Source organism: Anticarsia gemmatalis, chromosome 8 (assembly GCF_050436995.1).
Source record: "Anticarsia gemmatalis isolate Benzon Research Colony breed Stoneville strain chromosome 8, ilAntGemm2 primary, whole genome shotgun sequence".
Lineage (NCBI taxonomy): Eukaryota > Metazoa > Arthropoda > Insecta > Lepidoptera > Erebidae > Anticarsia > Anticarsia gemmatalis.
In genome coordinates this window covers 12225155-12243799 of record NC_134752.1, presented here as the reverse complement: position 1 = coordinate 12243799, position 18645 = coordinate 12225155, and the positions used below count along the sequence as shown (strand labels likewise).

Below are 18645 nucleotides of genomic sequence, written 5' to 3'. Positions count from 1 at the left end.
GTGTTCGTCATTTGTATTTATACTTGTATCATAGCATTATTTAATTACGAGTACTTTTCAAAAAATAATGTAGGTACTTATTTTCATTGGTCTAATAAACAGTTATTTTAATGAAAACATTATAATTTTTATCCATCATTAAAGATAGATTGTAAAAAGTGTCCATTCACAAGTTATATGTGCAGTCTGCAGACACTACAATGCTAATTTCAATGCCACTCATTCAAATAATATGAGGTGTATTGAAGATAATTTCTACAAATAATAATTATCTACCTTAATGTGACCAATTCGGTTAAGTGTAATGTGAATGTTAGACAAGACAACAATTTTGTTGCAAAACCCGACCAAGTCTTTACAATTTAAAATGACGGTATTGTCGTCTAGTTTCAACATACTACGTTTAACATTACCCACTAAAGTTTATTTAGTTAGCTCGTCTTACTACGCTCAAATACAGATAGCGTTAAAATGATTTATAAACTGTTTAAGAACTGTGGAGTGAAGAAAAAGATAATAATTTTGTTCGTGCTATTTCAATTGTGTTGTGTGACTATAGTTCAGTTAAATTGGACATCATTAGATGATATATCGTGTCATTATTCAAGTGCCGGTGATGCTTTGCCGCTGATAGACGAGGCATTCGCTCCACCGCCTACTTCAATACACTTTCACGAGACTTCGTGTAAAGGATGGCTGAACAGTCGACAGGCGTGCGCTATAGAATCAGCTGCCAGAGCCCACCCGAACTGGCAAATCAACGTGTTCTTCACAGGACCAGTAACGAAGGAACACCTTACCACAGGAGTCTTAAATACTTTAAACAAACACCAAAATGTGAAGTTTTTTCGAATAAATTTGATAGAGTTTACTAAAAGTACGCCGTTGGAAGTTATAGTGAGCGGTGGTGCGTTGAATAAATCTCTTTGGAGAGTATCCCATACTTCAGATATGTTGAGATATTTGTCGCTGTACAAATGGGGTGGTGTGTACTTAGATCTGGATGTAATTGTGGCGAAGTCTTTCGAAGATCTGAGTCTTAATTGGGCGGCTAGAGAGAGTGATACGGGTATTGGCAGCGCAATGCTTGCGATTTCCAAAGATGATGTTGGAAGGACTGTAGCTAATGCTACAATAAGGTAACACTTTTCATATTTACTCGTGTCTTTTAATACGTGCTTATTGAAATGTTTCGTTATTCTTTGTAGGGAATTCAGTAATAACTTTCGTGGAGACGATTGGGGTCATAACGGTCCTGGAGTCATCACGAGGGTGTTACAGAATATTTGTGCCACAAACGATATTGGAAAAATGTCTTCGTCTGTCTGTAAAGGTAAATAAATACGGATGAATCTTATTACTGTTTCATTTTCTGTGACACCTTATAAAATGTCTGTGCGGCAAATCCAGTCTTTAGTTTTTGCGTGAAAGTGTAATAAATATACTTAGTATACATCCATTGTCTGAAACTGATGTAAATATGAAATCACGCATTTTACCATCGGACAAAGGCAGAGACCAAAGAAAAAAGAACCTACATGATTAACTCCGAATTAACGTAAAAAAATAACGTAGGTAATCATTTTATTCAACAGGTTTTGAGGTATACCCAGCCGAGATGTTCTGTCCAATCAAATGGACAGATGCTAAACTGTACTTCGGTACTGAAGATTTGCAAGTAAAAGAGCCGTACACCTATCATGTATGGAACAAGGTGACTGAAGGGTATCAAGTGGATAGACGTTCAGTGTATGCAAATTTAGCTAAGAAATACTGCCCAACGATGTATGAAAGCCATTTTGAAAGTATAATTAATTAATCATTTATATTGGAATATTTACCAACAGTTGCAGTAGTTGAAAGTTTGTTAAAGGGCCTGATAAATGGCAATAGGGTCACTAAGATTTATACACCTTTGGGTGTAACAATCGTGATATCATGTATGTACCTCTATATTTAATTCATTATTAATAATAATTGATGATAGTCAACTTTAGTTTGATTCGCACTAGACTAGTAAATGTACAGTACCCGTGTAGTTTAGTAACTTTTTGTGTCTCAAGAACAAAATCTTATTCGAATAGATTAATAATTTGCCAAATAAGTCAACTCGATGCATTTTGTTTATCATTTAGGTTTGTGTTTCTGTCTCCATGTCAGTACTAGTGTGCTAGCTATATTTTTTATACAAATTTTGTGTCTGTTGATTGTTTGTATGTAAGTTACCTAGCAAAACTAAATTAGAGATTACTTGCCCAATTTAAAGTATAAATCGCAAGATTGAGCTATTAAAAGTTGATTTGATAAACAATGTTTTATTATTTATAATCTTAACAATTAAAAAAAACAGTCTCAGAAAACTGTGTTAAAAGGGCAAATCAATTATATGAATTTTCAATTTGACATACTTATCTATTCTATATCTAAGTTATATTTGAAACGGTACGAATATCAAATATTAGTTGAAATGCATAAAATTCATATCTACATAATGTGTTATCTGTCATTGACACTTTTTTAATACACTGATCTGAAGATAAAAACGACTCTCAAGTTATGTACTCGTAACTCTATAGTCCTACTTTAACGAAACGCAATTAATCTTAAATCATCATGACGCACTTACAACTATGCAATCAGTATTTATCTAAATAATCAAATAATAATCATATGATTTCGATCTTTATCTTGGGTTTTGCTAAAGTAAAGGCACGAGTAAGCGCTGTGCATTCTGCTACATATTAACTTACAAGAAAACTATAGGTACTAACTTAAAACTTTTCTTTCGAATTTCATCTTCTAGGGGTATTTTGATTCACGTAGATATGAGACTTCGGTCAGCTAGGTAGTTGTAACCGGGTCGCACGAGTATCTGACTGAATCACGTTTGACTCCTTACTTGATGCATAGCATATACAGGGTGTGGCGTAAATAATGGATAATCCTTTACCAGCGGATGGGCGACTTCCCGACTGATCTAAAAATTAAAATTTACCTCTGGCACAAGTATCATAGTTTTCGAGATTTTGGCCATTTTGTGTGTTTTTTAAGAAAGTGATTTACGCTCTTAGTTTTTGATGCTGTGATCACAAATTAAGGTTTTTTTTTAATCCGTTTTTTGCAAATAAATCCTGAATAGACGTGCTATTGAATCTACAATCTTGTTTTGTTATTACTACTTGTTTTTTAATTAAATTATGCATTCAAAGTTAAATTTTATAATCTTTCACAACTTTCGTGCAACTTTGAGCACTTGTGGTGAAAAAAAAAAATGTATGGTGGCTTTACTGCCCACGCCATAAATAATTTCTAAATTTTATTAGAATTCTAAATTGGTATAACATGCAGCATTAATACTGATTATTGTCAAAATATTACAAAGAACTTAAATTATTAACACTTTTGCCGGTCGACTAATTTTATTTTTGCACGCTAAGCGCGTTCTAGATTCAATAGCACATCTATTCAGGATTTATTTGCAAAAAACGGATTAAAAAAAAACCTTAATTTGTGATCACAGCATCAAAAACTAAGAGCGTAAATCGCTTTCTTAAAAAACACACAAAATGGCCAAAATCTCGAAAACTATGATACTTGTGCCAGAGGTAAATTTTAATTTTTAGATCAGTCGGGAAGTCGCCCATCCGCTGGTAAAGGATTATCCATTATTTACGCCACACCCTGTATATTGGGTGAGCATCATCTCACCGCGTACTAGAAATTATAATGTGTCACGCTTAAAATCGTATGATTCACAAGTGATTCGTTATTTTGGAATTTGTTTAGTGCTCTAAACAAATTCCAAAATAACGAATCACTGATTGTGCTCAATCATACCTTTTATTTAAAGAAATGATCAAATACTGATAAGTACCTACTTAATGATAAATACATTACACCTTATTTTAGACAAAAATCTGACGAAATTTAAAGCTACGTTAAAGTACGTACGTAAAGCGTACCTGAGCGTTAAATTGGCCATTATTCTGCACAGAAAACTCACACCTATAAAAACCTATTCAAAGGTAGAAGCATCAGGGACGTCCAATGTCAAATTAACAGGAAATAGAATAAGAGCTTTGCCTTTAAAAATAATAGTCTTGATTTATCAGGCCGCAAGTCTACGTAATGTCCCCAAGAAAAATGGTTTATCCATCTTATTGTTTATCGAGCATCTGGCTATGAGATATGACCATTGATTGTGATAAGTGATAAAGTTCAATGCCACTGCTTGGCAGCAAACATATCGCTCCTTGAATACAAAAGGGTCACAAATCGAAAACTATAAATTTTACAGGAGAGCCAAAACAAATTTTTGAAACTGTTTTTTTATAATATTTTATATATTTATTAATTAAATATAAGATATTAATATATCATTAGATGCGTATTTTTTAGCTTTATCTATCTACGATATAAACTTTGTAATAGCTGTTACCTATTAAGAAAAAAAAACATATAAGTCCGTTTTGCATTCAAAATTTGAACCAATATCATGAGAAATATGTCAAAAATTAAACACAGTTTTGCAAATAAAAATGGTTTATTGTACATTTTTTGGTAAAAAACCGTATCAAAAAGTAAAATCTTATTAGTAAATAAAACCATAAGTGAATAGACACCAGGAAAACATTGTATTAAACAATCTAAATTAAAAATCTTTACTTATTATTAAATAAGTAATATAATAGAGATCAACTTTGTGCGTAACTTTCATTATTCAGTAAAATTAAACATCAATCATCATCATCAATCAATGGGTAACGTGACGGGCAGACTGAGTGCAGCAGGAGTATTAAAGAAATAAGATAATAGAAAAGTTTTATGACTTTAATAAACCTTTATATTTAGCATTCGTGGATTATTCCAAAGCTTTTGGCAGCATCAGTCATTCCGCCACAGAATCATCACTCCATAACCAAGACCTTAAGAAGATACTATGTAGAATCGAAGCTACATACATCAAACTCATCAAAGCAATATACAACAATCTCTCTAAATCCAAAGAAGCGTGAAACAGGAAGACCTGCTATCTCCCAAATTACTTACCAGCACCCTCGAAAAATTTTTCAGGAGCCTGGCGGCAATCAAAAGGCATTGTTGTTAGTGGCAAACAGTTAACAAACCTTCGTTTTGCAGACGACATTGTTCTCTTCTCTTCCTTTGCATTGGAACTCGAATCAATGCTCAAAGATCTGAGCACGGCAAGCCTTCAGATTGGACTAAGTAAGAACCGGACAAAAACCCAGGTTATGACCAACAACACAAAACGTAGGGTCGAGGTAGGCGGGCACGTCATACACTATGTCGACGAGTACACTTACTTGAGCCAGATAACCTCTTTTAACAACCGACGGGACAAAGAGTTGGACAAACGTGTCACAAGTGCCTGGAAGAGCTCCTGGTCCATGAAAGAGCTAATGAAAGGTAACCTTCTACTGTCACTAAAGCGGAAGCTCGTCAAAATGTTTATACTACCCGTCCTAACCTACGGTGCCCAAGCATGGTCCCTTACGGAAAGTAGAAACCGAAGGTTAGCCAGAGAGCGATGGAGCGTAGTATATCAGATGTAAGAAGAACAGATCACGTCCAAAATTCTATACTGCGCTCCCAAACTCGCATAGCCGATTTAGGGAAGAAGACCGCCAGGTTGAAATGGAACTGGGCCGGCCACATTATCCGCATGTATCCGGAAACGTGGGCCCGCATATTTACCAACTAAATGCCAGAGGATGGTCATCGCAGACGCGGGAGACCTAAACGGAGATGGCGGGATGACCTAGACGCATTTGAAAAGGTCTAGTCGGATCTTGCCGCTAAAAGGGCGATTTGAAAGGGCAGGGTCGCTCCTTGCCTTTCCCTGCATCAAAATGTTAAATTTTGTTTTGAAAATTTTAACGAAAACTTAAATTATTATCATGCCAAACGGCCATATTTATGGCCTTCCCATTCTAGCATGCTAAAAATAATTATTTATTCCACAATAATTTAATGCAAAAGGGACGTATTTCAAAATATGCTACTGTTATATTACAAAATATAATAACAAATACTAGTGTTTGAATGCAAAACGGTAGTTTTCAGAAAAATGGCACTTTTGTATTACAAAATATGGTAACAAATACTATAGTTAGAATGCAAAAAGGACGTTTTCCAAAATATGGCAGTTTTGTATTGTAAAATATAATCACATTAATTTGAAATTTGGCACCCAACACAGACGTATTTTGGATTGTGGCTTTTTTTCACGCAACTGACGAGCATTTGCGTTGAATCTCCGGGCGCAACTCACAAAGTGGCTGTTTTGCACTGACATTACCTGTCAAAGTGAGCTAATGCAAAAAGGGCAGTAAGTCAGTGCAGCCATAATATAAGCTAAAATGATGGGTGTTTTTTTTTTACTATAAAATATAGCCGGTTCAGGTGTCATTTTTGCAATAAAACGATTTTCATTTTTTTTTTAGTTGTGGCCCTTTTGCATTGAAGGAGCGATATGACATTATTAGATATTGAAAATTTTGCAAGTGCATTGGAAAATTCATTTCTAATTTTCTAGCAAGTGCTAGTTGGTCATAGGCAAATAGAAAATGGCTACATTAATTAGAGCACGTGTGTAGCATTAAGTAATATTATTGTCCATCGCAAGGTTGATTCAATGGATTATAGTCAGCTGTCCGTCTTCGCGCCATGAATTTTTAACTAACTAAACTCGATCGAATGTCTACATCTCAAGGCATATACAAACCCTTTCTGCAAAATGTATCCTAATAACATTTCCTAAAGCCACGTTACATTCAAATGGAACAGAGAAAAGAACTTGCTCATTATTTTAAGTATTATATGAAATCTTTATTGTTAGTTATCAAAGACATAAAATTGCAAGTTCTATTACGAGTTAAATTACGGTAATATTGATAACGGGTACAGTCTATGAATTAGACTCACACTTTTAAACATTGGCTCAAAAAAAACGAATAAACAGCATTATAACAAACGCCAAGGACAAGCCGACGATATAACATGTACGTGGTGAAACATTAGAAATTGCATGTTAATGGCAGCTGTCGATTCTTTACGCGAGGACAGACAGGCAACGTCTCGACTAACGATCAGTGCTAAGGTATTATTCACTATCAACGTATGTTGATTTACTCCTGATAGACACTATCTCCCGTTTCCTGCGCGTTTAGTTGTTTATTTTAGTCCAACGTTCGGAAGATAAGTGACCGGTAGTGTACAAAATGCGTTTCGAATATACTAGACTGATCGCGTCAAAGGCGAAGAGAAAAAAACCTTTAGTGATAGTCGCATTGATATTTGTGGTTATAGTGTTTATGAATACAAGCATGGCACCAGACTTGTATTTTCTGGCGTGGTCGTATGACAATATAACGTGCCACTATGTGTACGAAGATGATGCTTTACCACCGATAGACGAGAATTTTGCTCCGCCGCCTACTTCAATTCACTTTCACGAGACTTCGTGTAAAGGATGGCTGAACAGTCGACAGGCGTGCGCTATAGAATCAGCGGCCAGAGCCCACCCGAACTGGCAAATCAACGTGTTCTTCGCAGGACCAGTGACTGAAGAAATGCTTAACTCAGGAAATATGCATACTCTGAAGAAATTCAAGAACATACAATTTTTAAGGATACATTTGAAAGAATATGCAAAGGGTACTCCGTTAGAGAGTTTAGTGAATGATGGTGCTCTGAACAGAACTCGTTGGCGAATCTCTCACACGTCTGATTTCCTGAGATATCTGTCGTTATACAAGTGGGGTGGAGTATACTTAGATCTGGACGTAGTGATTGCGAAGTCGTTTGATAGCCTGGTGCCGAACTGGGCTGCACGGGAGTCTGAGGAGACAATAGCAGCTGGAGCACTTCGGTTTTCTAATGACGCGTTAGGAAGATTAGTTGCAGAAGCTGCTTTGAGGTAAGCTTCATTTATCTCGGAACTATAATTTTAGGGTTACCTAGATGATAATTGCTTTATTTTTTTTAGATTTTCTACCAGCAGTGTTTTTATACTGTACTCTAGCTAGCGTGTATAGCTCTTAATGTAAAAAAACAAACCAACATATTCGTAAATTTAATCTTCGACACGTATTGATCTTACTTAGGTTTAAGCTATTTAATCGATACTTAAATATGACGGCGCGATGAAACACGACTATTTTCGTGTAATACATATTGAGTTATATTATTCTAATGATTAGATATAAGGACCAGTATCAGTAGTAACCTTGTTACCAGACTCATTGATAAAATACTATAAATATTTTAAAAACGAATTTTGTGAAGTATTTTGTTAGTTGTACACTTTATTTAATTTTATTTTTCGGAATTCAAGGAACATTCATTATCAAAAATTTTAATCATATCAAATAAATTAACTAAATATTTTTGAAACTTATTATCTAATAACATTGCATATGTATAAGTTAGTAATTTTGAGAAATCTTTTAATGTGAATTTGACAGCTGATTAAGGCCATAAAACATAGTATTAATAGATATTATCTCAAAAATTACAGATTATAACTCATGTGACTATATGTGGTTTGAACTGCAATCAGCGATTTCAAGAACGTCATTTTTATTGATCACAAAGTCACATAGTAATAATGGCGTCAATTAGACTTCAATTTACGTAGAATATGGACGTGTACATGCATCGTGCATATTGATTAACTTATTAATTTATAATAGCACAACGTACCCTTTTACCTTGAATATTGTCATTATAAAGACCAAGTCTCTTTTTGCATAAGACTTGGTCTAAGCTTCGACCTAACGCGCAGGGGGTAGAGTGTTTAGAACTTAAGTAGGTACACCAAAAACTTTTCTAAGGTTTTCTGCATTAGGAAAAACTATCACTTGATCCTACGGAAAAACAAAACTTTAAAACCTTACATGCTTACACAGGTATTAAAGAAATGGAAATTTCCCAATAAACCTTTAGCCAGCGTAGTACTTAGACTCATAGCCGTACACCTTAAATCTCATGTTGGGTGGTGACATACTAGCGCCTAGCGTGTTAATAGATTAGCTGCGGGCCCGTGGGTTGGTATTTACACAACTGACACTAATTATAAACTTTATAGTTTTCCTCTTAATGCTTTTCAGGGATTTAAAGGAGAACTACCGTGGCGACACATGGAGTCACAACGGGCCCGGAGTCATTACAAGAGTATTGTATAAGATGTGCAACACCAATGTAATCAGTGAAATGTCCTCGTCTACATGCCAAGGTAATTTCATTCCCCTTTTTTGAACTACAGAAGCTCTATTTCTTATTTCGCAATTTCTTTGTGAAAAGATTTGCAGAATCAAAATCAATTTTAATCATAATATAAGAAGAATCGGTATTCTTTCACGCAAGCACTATCTAGACAAGGGATTCAATGAAATTTAAAACATAGGCAATTTGAACTAGGATTGAAACAAAGAATACTGTTTCCCTCGGGTATTTTTTTCACGTTTTTTTTATTATTTTACTCATAACATTGTTATAATCTGTTTCAGGTTTCGGAGTATACGGCCCAGAATTGTTCTATCCCGTGGTGTGGGAATTAGCGCATTTCTACTTTTTAGACATGGAGCTACCAGTAAAAGATCCCTATTCTTATCACGTGTGGAACAAAATCACTGCCAAAGCAGTTATTGGTAAACATTCCGTGTATGCAAGATTGGCGCGGCAATACTGCCCTACAATTTATTATACTCATGGAGACAATTTTGGAAAATGATTATGTGGCTGTCCAAACCCGAGCCATGAACTCGCTTTGAGATAGCCGCGATATGGTCGTGCCTTAGCGTGCTAATTTGATGAAGCAGCATTCACTTGTGTGAGTCTTTTATCACAATACGTGCTAAGAGTAACTGAGCAGTCTTCTGGCGGCGCTGTAAAGTCAGCGGCCAAAACTCACTCGAACCAATGCACAAATTACAAAGATTTAATTTACGTAGATCTAATAGTAGTTTTATTATTTGAATTAACATAATATACACAAATTAAGGCCTTATTCCAATGACATTCTTGCTAAAAAACCTTAGACCTCCAGGCGCGGCACACTGGCTAACGTTGTCGCTAATGACAATGTAATAATTGTGGTCGCATTTCGTTATATTCCTACTCGGAAGGAAGTGGTTGGTTGCGGGACTAGCTGTTCTTTGTGACTGTTGCTTTTTAAGGCTTAGCGTAGGTATAAGATTATTATTGTTAACGAGATTAGTCTTAGAACGCGGAAAAGCGAAACGAAAGACTGAAACGAATAGGTAATCTGTATTTTGCTCTACCCCCTCATGGACTTGGACTCGAATTTTGTAAACCTAGGCATTTAATCATAAAAAAAAATAAAAAATGCTATGTCTTGTCGCCGTAAGAACACAAATAATTGCAACTTATTCGTTGTATAAACCGCTTTATCAACATGATTGTGCTGCGGAAAAGTTAGAAAACTCATCTTAACGAAAATACTCATAACTTCCTACTAATATAAATAGATGCGAGTATGACTGAATGCATGTTTGTTACTCTTTTACGAAAAAAATACTAGGCGAATTTTTAATGAAAGGTTCACTCTCATAACCTGGATTAACATGCAAGATACTTTAACCCCGAGTAATCTTTTCACACAGACGAAGTCGCGGGCATAAGCTAGCACACCTGAATATGAAATAGGCACATTTATTTTTTATTTTAACATATTACTAGTACACATACAAAATTGTAAGCAATAAATCATTTGATCTGATTACTTTCGTTTTAGTTAACTCTGCATTTAAATTTACCTAAGTGAATGTAACAATGAGTCACACCAGCACATCAAAATATGACTATTAAACATACTGCATTTAATTTGTGTACTTATGCTGATAATAATAGTTTTTGTTTTATCAAAATCGGGTCAAAATTACCGAAGTTACAGCGTTATAAAGTTTCACTGCTTTTTTAAATTTGCGTTGCTTCGCGCGCTATGCGCTGACGTCACGACGCGACAGACACGCTTGTTCGACTGCGGGTGATGCGGAGTTTTGATTTGAAAACTGATTTGTAATTAATATTTAAAGAGTCTGTGTATGTGTATGTGCTATAAATTTAATCATCGTGTTTTTGTAAAATAAGCCTCTACTAAGATATCCTCGATCTCGATCGCCACGCACATAATCATCAACTAGACCCAGGTAAAGAAAGTTGAACTCGTATACTACTAATAATATTTTTGTGTGTAGTTAACAATAAAAATGAAAGTTTGTTACAACTGGCATTACAAATAATGAGTGTTACGTACCTACCAAGTGTAAATTTGGAAAACATAGTTTTAAAATAAAATTATAAAAAAATATTGTCACCCCTGCCTCTGACTTTAGTCAGGTTGATGGCTATCATATTAACGCATGAATCTACTCTGTAGGTAGTCTTATATGATTGGGCGTGTAATGAGAACTTTTAATTAAACTAACATTTTAATTTTGATATTATTCTTTTTTCAAAACAAAAAACCAACGCCAACTCAACCGCCGCGCTCGGCTTGCCGCCGCCTGTGAGGTCATTGAACTGCTCATTAAATAGTATCAACTGTTTAGTAGAAGTTCATTGCTAGGTAGGTATGAACATGATATGGCATCTAGATCTTGAGGAAGTGTTCAAAAGGCAATAAACTTCTATTTAACATTTGCGCTTGACAGTATCTGAACCGGGCTTTAAGTTTTAGATTAGGTGTCTTTAGCAAAAATATAAAACAGTTTACATGGTACAGGAAAAAACAATTTTTGGGGCGTTTTTTCACTGGAGTTAGTACACATAGGAACAATACAATATTTTCTAACCATTTTGTTTGTCCAGTATAAGCAAAACAAATTATTTAAAGCGAAACCGCGAGAGCGCAACGAGCCTATGTAGGTATCGGCAAGTACTGACGAAATAGCAGTGTCGTGAGATGACGTCACACGTCCGTGCGGCCGCTTCGCCGGAGTTTGGCGCGAAGGCCATACTTTGACGTTTAATATCTCGGTCATTTTTGAAGATACGAAAAAAATAAAAACAGATTTTTTGTCCTTGAAGTACCTAGTTTTTAAATATGCTCATAACAAAAATCATTGGTGTGACTCATTACATAACATATAAACCTAGTAGGTATAAGAAAATAATACTAAATTAAAGAGTTCAAAAGCACTTTGCCCGAACCAAAAATGAAACCCGAGATCTTATGGTCAGCAGTCGTATACACTATCAGTGGCAGCAATCGTCAACATCAAAATCTTAATTAAATATTGGTGACGAAAACACCCATTATTTTAAGAATTAAATTGTATCTTTATTGTTAGTTACCATAGTCATAAAATTACAACCTCGATTACGTGTCGCGCACAAATGTAAATGAATACAATCCATGTTTGATACTGAAATGAAACGTAGACTTAAAATATTTGAATATTGGCCGAACTGATAGCCATCTACACTCCCGATTTATTTAGTTGCCTGCTATGTCTTCGACAAAATGGACGAGATTGAAGTGACTTCATTAGTTACTTTATGTGTCACATAGTCATGACAGGGTCCTAAGACAAGCCGGTGATAAAACAAATACGTGGTGAAAACTGTACCAATGTCGTTTCTTTACGCGAGGACAATATAAGCAATGGCTCGTGTGATTTACTGATGTATAGATAATAGTACAAAATGGTCTTCGAATACATAAGACTGGTCGCGTCAAAAGCGAAGAGAAATAAAAGTATTTTGTTAGCCGCACTGATATTTACAGTCTTAGGGCCATTTATGAATTCAAGCATGGCACCGGACTTATATTTTTTGACATGGTCGTATGACAATATAACATGCTACTATTTGTATAAAGATGATGCTTTGCGGCCGATAGACGACACCTTCGCTCCACCGCCTACTTCAATACACTTTCACGAGACTTCGTGTAAAGGATGGCTGAACAGTCGACAGGCGTGCGCTATAGAATCAGCGGCCAGAGCCCACCCGAACTGGCAAATCAACGTGTTCTTCACAGGACCAGTGTCTGAAGAAATGTTTGCCTCAGGAAGTATACAAACTTTAAAGAAATTCAAGAACATACAATTTTTAAGGTTATATTTCAAAGAGTATGCAAAGGGTACGCCGTTAGAGAGTTTAGTTAATGATGGTGCTTTGAATAGAACTCGTTGGCGAATCTCTCACACGTCTGATTTTCTGAGGTATTTGACGTTGTACAAGTGGGGTGGAGTGTACTTAGATCTGGACGTGGTGGTTGCGAAATCGTTTGATAACCTGGCGCCGAACTGGGCCGCACGAGAATCCGAAGAATTAATAGCAGCTGGAGCGCTTTCATTTTCTTACGACTCGTTAGGGAGACTGGTTGCAGAAGCTACTTTGAGGTAATACATACGTATAATAATAACTTGAAAATAGCTACGGCTTTGTTTCTTGTTATAACTCAACTAGTGACTGTGTCATGTTCAATAATCTTCTAAGAACTGCAAATCACTCTTCATATTTTCCAGGGATCTGAAAGAGAACTACCGTGGGGACATATGGAGCCACAACGGACCCGGAGTCATCACCAGAGTGCTATACAAACTGTGCAACGCCAATACTGTCAGTGAAATGTCCGCGTCTACATGTCAAGGTAGTTTCATTTTATTTACTACTTACACATCCATAAATTCTCTTATTTAATATTTATTACGAGAGAAAAATTGCAAAGTCCACATCGTTAAACCTTCAAAATAAAAAGAATACTCTTGTATACATATTTACCACATGAATACAACGTTGAAATGTGAAATATTTAAAGTATTTGTAGATCTCTTCTCTGCTAAACAATATTATTTTACCCTATTAATGCTATAGTTGCGAATTTTTTTAGGGCGCGGACGGATGCATTTCGATACTCTTTTCAGCAAAAAGTGCTTAATGGATTTTGATGTCGTAATATAATGGCATTTATCTCAAAAAATCTTTTTACACATGTTTATGTACTCATAATATTGGTTTTATCTGTTCCAGGTTTTGGAGTATACGGTCCTGAATTATTTTATCCTGTATTGTGGAAATACGCGTATTTCTACTTTTTAGACATGGAGCTACCAGTAAATCACCCGTATTCTTATCACGTGTGGAACAAAATCACTTCTAGTTTCGTTGTTGGTAAAGATACCGCGTATGCAAGACTAGCTCAGAAATACTGCCCTACAATTTATTACGCTTATGGGGATGATTTTGGTATATGATTGTGCCAAGACAATCGAACATGAAATCTCGTGGTTATATTAGTCGTATACACTACCGTTCAAATGACTACATTACAATCTTTATTAAAATAATATTGGTGATAAAAATGCCCATTATTTTTAGTTTTAAATTATACCTTTATTGTTAGTTATCAAAAGCATAAAATTGCAACGTCGATTAAGTGTTAGGTGGAGGTAATATTGTAAATGGAAACTAGAGAACAATGGTATAGAAAGCAAAAGCTTATAAACTTTACTATAACTTGGACCAAAGACAAATCGGCGATTAAGGCATACCTATGTAGATTCTTAGTGAAACATCACAAATTGCATGATAATGATTACTGTCGCCACTTCTTGAGTTGATTCACCACTGATATACTATTTCCCCGTTTCCTGTGATCAGATAAGGTAACGAAGAGTGTCGAAATGCTTTTCGCATACAAAAGACTGGTCGCGTCAAAAACGAAGAGAAAAAAGCCTATTGTGATAGCCGCGCTCGTATTAGTGGTTTTAGGCTCGTTTATGAATTCAACCATGGCACCAGATTTGTATTTTTTGACGTGGTCATACGAAAACACATCATGCTACTACGTGTATAAAGATGATGCTTTGCCGCCGATAGACGAGACATTCGCTCCACCGCCTACTTCAATACACTTTCACGAGACTTCGTGCAAGGGATTGCTGAACAGTCGACGGGCCTGTTCTATAGAATCAGCGGCCAGAACTCACCCGACCTGGCAAATCAACGTGTTCTTCGCAGGACCAGTCTCTGAAGAAATGTATAACTCAGGAAATATATACATTCTAAGAAAATTTGAGAACATACAATTTTTGAGGTTACATATTAAGGAGTATGCAAAGGGTACTCCGTTAGAGAGTTTAGTGAATGATGGTGCTCTGAACAGAACTCGTTGGCGAATTTCACACACGTCTGATTGTCTGAGGTTTCTGTCCTTGTACAAGTGGGGTGGAGTGTACATAGACTTGGATATGGTGGTCGCAAAGTCGTTTGATGACCTGGTGCCAAACTGGGCCGCACGGGAGCACGATCTGTCAGTAGGATCTTCAGTGCTTTCCTTTTCTAATGACGCGTTAGGAAAATTCGTTGCAGAAGTTGCTTTAAGGTAAGCTCTTCCTGATATGCCCGAAAATAAAATTATAAGGAGAGGAGACATTTAGTTAAAAATTATTTCATGGGATCCATAACCATATAGTCAATACAAAAATAAGCTTAAAACTACCCTCATTCATCTTGAGAGAATCGTAGATATGGCTACGACGAGCAGTATCGCTTATGATATGCTGGGTATCTAAATCAACTATACACCTCCAAGGGCTAAAACATAATAATAATTTATTATTATGTTCATCTACACATTTTCCAGGGATTTCAAGGAGAATTATCGTGGGGACATATGGAACCATAACGGGCCTGGAGTTGTCACCAGAGTGTTATCCAAAATTTGCAACACCAAAACAGTCAGGGAAATGTCCATGTCTACTTGTCAAGGTAAAGTTTATGGGACTTTTGCGTAGAGATACAGGGAGTATGAAAAAATATAGAGTAGTATAGAGTAGACATAACAGTCTCGAAGACGTTAAGTAGACGAAAATTAAACAAAATCTCTTTATGATATGCCATTGGCAAGAACACAGGCTAGGCAGACAGAATAGTGGAAGAAATAAGTTTAGGATGAACTAACATTCATGCTCTTCATAAAAACAGAGTCCTGTCATCGCTGAGTCTGTCAGCGTTGCATTAGCATTGCCCATGTAACCTACTCCGAAACGTCGGGCAAGGCAAGGTACCTCTACCTACTATGGATGTTTGCGTTAAATGCCCTAAGCAACGTTGAAGTTTAAAACTTACTGGATTACTCCAACTACATACCTATATAATACTTTTTTCTTCTGGAATTATGTCCACGCGGACGAAACTAGATTACTTAAGATATGGTTTTAATCTGTTCCAGGTTTCGGAGTATACGGCCCAGAATTATTCTATCCTGTGTGGTTGGAATTTGCTTATTTATACTTTAGAGACCTGGGGCCACCAGTCAATGGTCCCTATGTTTACCACATGTGGAACACAATCACTTCTAGTTACGTCGTTCATAAGAATTCCGCGTATGCAAGATTAGCTCAGCGGTACTGTCCTACAATTTATTATGCTTATAGGGATGATTTTGGAACATGAATGTGTTATAGAGGCTGTTGCCGCTAATGCTATGGTAGTCGACTCACATGTCATTACAGAAAGGATAAGTAGAAGAGCAATCTTCGCTTATCTGATTCATTAATCCATTGATGACAAGCAAGTAATTACTATCAATAAAAAATACCGCGAGGAGATTGGCTCAAAAAGTCCACTCTAGTGTATAAGTATTTAAAAAGGACTGTTTTATTACATTACTTTGTTGTTCTATTAATAAAAAAAGGTAAATTCGTCTCTTTTATTATTTCGTTGCCTTCCCCTCAACGGCTTGTAGCTACCCTAAGAAATGCAAAGTTAACTGGCACGTTCTACAAATGTTATCTTTCGTACATAAAAAGATATGCTTTCAGCAACAGAAAAAAAACATATTAAGTATGAGTATTCAGTAAATTAATAAGTTTGTTATTGAAATATCTGCTCTCATATTTTGTTTATATACAAGTGAGATTAATTACTTTAAAACAACAATATCCGACATGCGTTAATAATAACACTCAAGTAACAGTTGATTGTTACTTACTTGGTCGGTAGCACGCCTTTAATTTGCCGTCAGCAATAAATTTATATAGCATTTATGTTGTCCATAAGAAGTAAGATTCAGAGGTAGCTACATTTTGAGTCAACTTTTTAATGAATAATTGCGTATTGTTAAAGATCAGTCAAATTTGTTGATTACGATAATTACGAATTCCAATGAAGCTACAGGCTGGTAATATACGAAGACGACGGTACTTAGTATACACCTTCTTCTCATTCAGTCTTATTTGTGCGATGACTTATACATTCTTTGTAATTTACTTCAATGGAGAAAACGAATTTATCATAATAACTTTGCCAAAAATAGATAAATCCACAGATTGCTATAACGATTTAGACAATGACGCACTGCCGGATGCAGAAAATGGAATCCTAATACCTGGACAGAAGGCAATATTTTTCCACGAGACGACATGCCGAGGAGGTATCAATTCCAGACAAGCGTGTGCAGTGGAGTCAGTGGCCAGACTGCATCCCAACTGGACTATTCATTTACTTTTCTGCTCGCCTGTCTCAGAATATATGCTAAGAAAGAGCAATCTAGCGAAACTACTCTCACTTGGAAATGTGAAAATTGCCAGAATTCACGTAAAAAAATTCGCCAAAGGTTCGATTGTAGAAACGGTCATTAATAAACTATTAACCTTGAGCTGGCACCCAGTAGAACATTTGTCGGATATTCTCAGAATTCTTACTTTACATAAATTCGGTGGTGTGTACTTTGATACTGATGTCATTCTCGTGCACAGTATAAACTCGCTACCTCCCAATTGGGTCGCTAAAGAATCTGAAGTACTTTTGGGAGCAGGCGCAATGGCGTTTTCAATGGACAGTGTCGGAACTAACGTTACGAAGGCAATTCTTACGTGAGTAAAGTTTTATCATTGTTTTTCGTATTAATGTTCATCAATTCATTTTTGCTGTGTTACTGTATGCAGTCTTACATTCTTTATTATATGTAAATATCTATAATTGATGATATGTTATCACTGCGCTCTTTTTTAAGGAACGCTCCTATAATGTTTGATCTAATGTAACTATATCGTTGCTTCTCAACAGTGAGGTGTTCTACACGTATCGTAGCTATTGGTTTTCGTACAACGGAGCGATGGCGATAGGTCGAGTCCTAAATAGGGTCTGCCCAAAAGTTCTGGAGTCCAACTACGGTGAATGTAAAGGTAAGGCACATATTACGATACCTTGAAATTAAACGTAAATTTACAAAACAAGCAGTAAATTTTAAAGGTGATTATGTGCTTTAACAAAAAGATACACGAAATTGGCAAAAGATACGTCACTCTACAACTCTGTAAATAATATTACATATGTTCATCTGCTTCATATACACAAAATCTCATCTTATCGAGTACCGAAATTATTAAAATAGCTCCCTTTTTCAGGTGTGAAAATATTTGAATCCGATTTATTTTACCCATATTATTACATAGCGAATGATATGTACTTCTCGGATACTTCTATGGAAAGTACAGAAATGTTATACATGCACCACATGTGGAATTACATGACGAAAGATAAAAATATTACAAAGCCCTCTATGTATTATAGACTTGCTAGTCAGTATTGTCCCGCAATCTTCCAAATGTATGGCGCGCGCTTCGGAGAATAGAAAACCAATTGTAA

The 18645-nt window shown here is 35.9% G+C and overlaps 4 protein-coding genes across 5 annotated transcripts; all 4 read left to right on the top strand.

Moving 5' to 3' along the window:
• Positions 1–369: 369 nt before the first annotated feature.
• Positions 370–2255, top strand: LOC142974670 (lactosylceramide 4-alpha-galactosyltransferase-like). Its single transcript, XM_076117126.1, has 3 exons — positions 370–1139; positions 1209–1333; positions 1596–2255. The coding sequence occupies exons 1-3, from the start codon at positions 472–474 to the stop codon at positions 1817–1819; spliced, it is 1017 nt and encodes a 338-aa protein (XP_075973241.1). The 5' UTR covers positions 370–471; the 3' UTR covers positions 1820–2255.
• Positions 2256–6968: 4713 nt separating this feature from the next.
• LOC142975122 (lactosylceramide 4-alpha-galactosyltransferase-like) lies at positions 6969–12951 on the top strand. Of its 2 annotated transcripts, XR_012959595.1 has the most exons (4): positions 6969–7939; positions 9132–9256; positions 9531–9853; positions 12866–12951. XR_012959595.1 is itself a non-coding variant. In XM_076117812.1 (3 exons), exons 1-3 carry the CDS (start codon positions 7242–7244, stop codon positions 9752–9754), a joined length of 1047 nt encoding a protein of 348 aa, XP_075973927.1. In that variant the 5' UTR covers positions 6969–7241; the 3' UTR covers positions 9755–10780. The 2 variants fall into 2 exon arrangements, 1 of the variants encoding a protein (XP_075973927.1); XM_076117812.1 differs by lacking the exon at positions 12866–12951 and having other exon boundaries at positions 9531–10780.
• Positions 12691–14278, top strand: LOC142975121 (lactosylceramide 4-alpha-galactosyltransferase-like). Its single transcript, XM_076117811.1, has 3 exons — positions 12691–13391; positions 13518–13642; positions 14023–14278. Exons 1-3 carry the CDS (start codon positions 12691–12693, stop codon positions 14244–14246), a joined length of 1050 nt encoding a protein of 349 aa, XP_075973926.1. The 3' UTR covers positions 14247–14278.
• Positions 14279–14783: 505 nt separating this feature from the next.
• LOC142974914 (lactosylceramide 4-alpha-galactosyltransferase-like) lies at positions 14784–16641 on the top strand. The gene is made up of 3 exons (XM_076117485.1): positions 14784–15376; positions 15638–15762; positions 16226–16641. The coding sequence occupies exons 1-3, from the start codon at positions 14784–14786 to the stop codon at positions 16447–16449; spliced, it is 942 nt and encodes a 313-aa protein (XP_075973600.1). The 3' UTR covers positions 16450–16641.
• The last annotated feature ends 2004 nt before the right edge of the window (positions 16642–18645 follow it).

Excerpts from the sequence above, each read along its gene's own strand:
- LOC142974670 (XM_076117126.1), top strand. The coding sequence starts at position 472 with ATGATTTATAAACTGTTTAAGAACTGTGGAGTGAAGAAAAAGATAATA. Across the intron at positions 1,140-1,208 it reads GTAGCTAATGCTACAATAAG|GGAATTCAGTAATAACTTTC; the intron begins GTAACACTTTTC and ends TATTCTTTGTAG. Across the intron at positions 1,334-1,595 it reads GTCTTCGTCTGTCTGTAAAG|GTTTTGAGGTATACCCAGCC; the intron begins GTAAATAAATAC and ends TTTATTCAACAG.
- LOC142975122 (XM_076117812.1), top strand. The coding sequence starts at position 7,242 with ATGCGTTTCGAATATACTAGACTGATCGCGTCAAAGGCGAAGAGAAAA. Across the intron at positions 7,940-9,131 it reads GTTGCAGAAGCTGCTTTGAG|GGATTTAAAGGAGAACTACC; the intron begins GTAAGCTTCATT and ends AATGCTTTTCAG. Across the intron at positions 9,257-9,530 it reads GTCCTCGTCTACATGCCAAG|GTTTCGGAGTATACGGCCCA; the intron begins GTAATTTCATTC and ends AATCTGTTTCAG.
- LOC142975121 (XM_076117811.1), top strand. The coding sequence starts at position 12,691 with ATGGTCTTCGAATACATAAGACTGGTCGCGTCAAAAGCGAAGAGAAAT. Across the intron at positions 13,392-13,517 it reads GTTGCAGAAGCTACTTTGAG|GGATCTGAAAGAGAACTACC; the intron begins GTAATACATACG and ends CATATTTTCCAG. Across the intron at positions 13,643-14,022 it reads GTCCGCGTCTACATGTCAAG|GTTTTGGAGTATACGGTCCT; the intron begins GTAGTTTCATTT and ends TATCTGTTCCAG.
- LOC142974914 (XM_076117485.1), top strand. The coding sequence starts at position 14,784 with ATGGCACCAGATTTGTATTTTTTGACGTGGTCATACGAAAACACATCA. Across the intron at positions 15,377-15,637 it reads GTTGCAGAAGTTGCTTTAAG|GGATTTCAAGGAGAATTATC; the intron begins GTAAGCTCTTCC and ends CACATTTTCCAG. Across the intron at positions 15,763-16,225 it reads GTCCATGTCTACTTGTCAAG|GTTTCGGAGTATACGGCCCA; the intron begins GTAAAGTTTATG and ends AATCTGTTCCAG.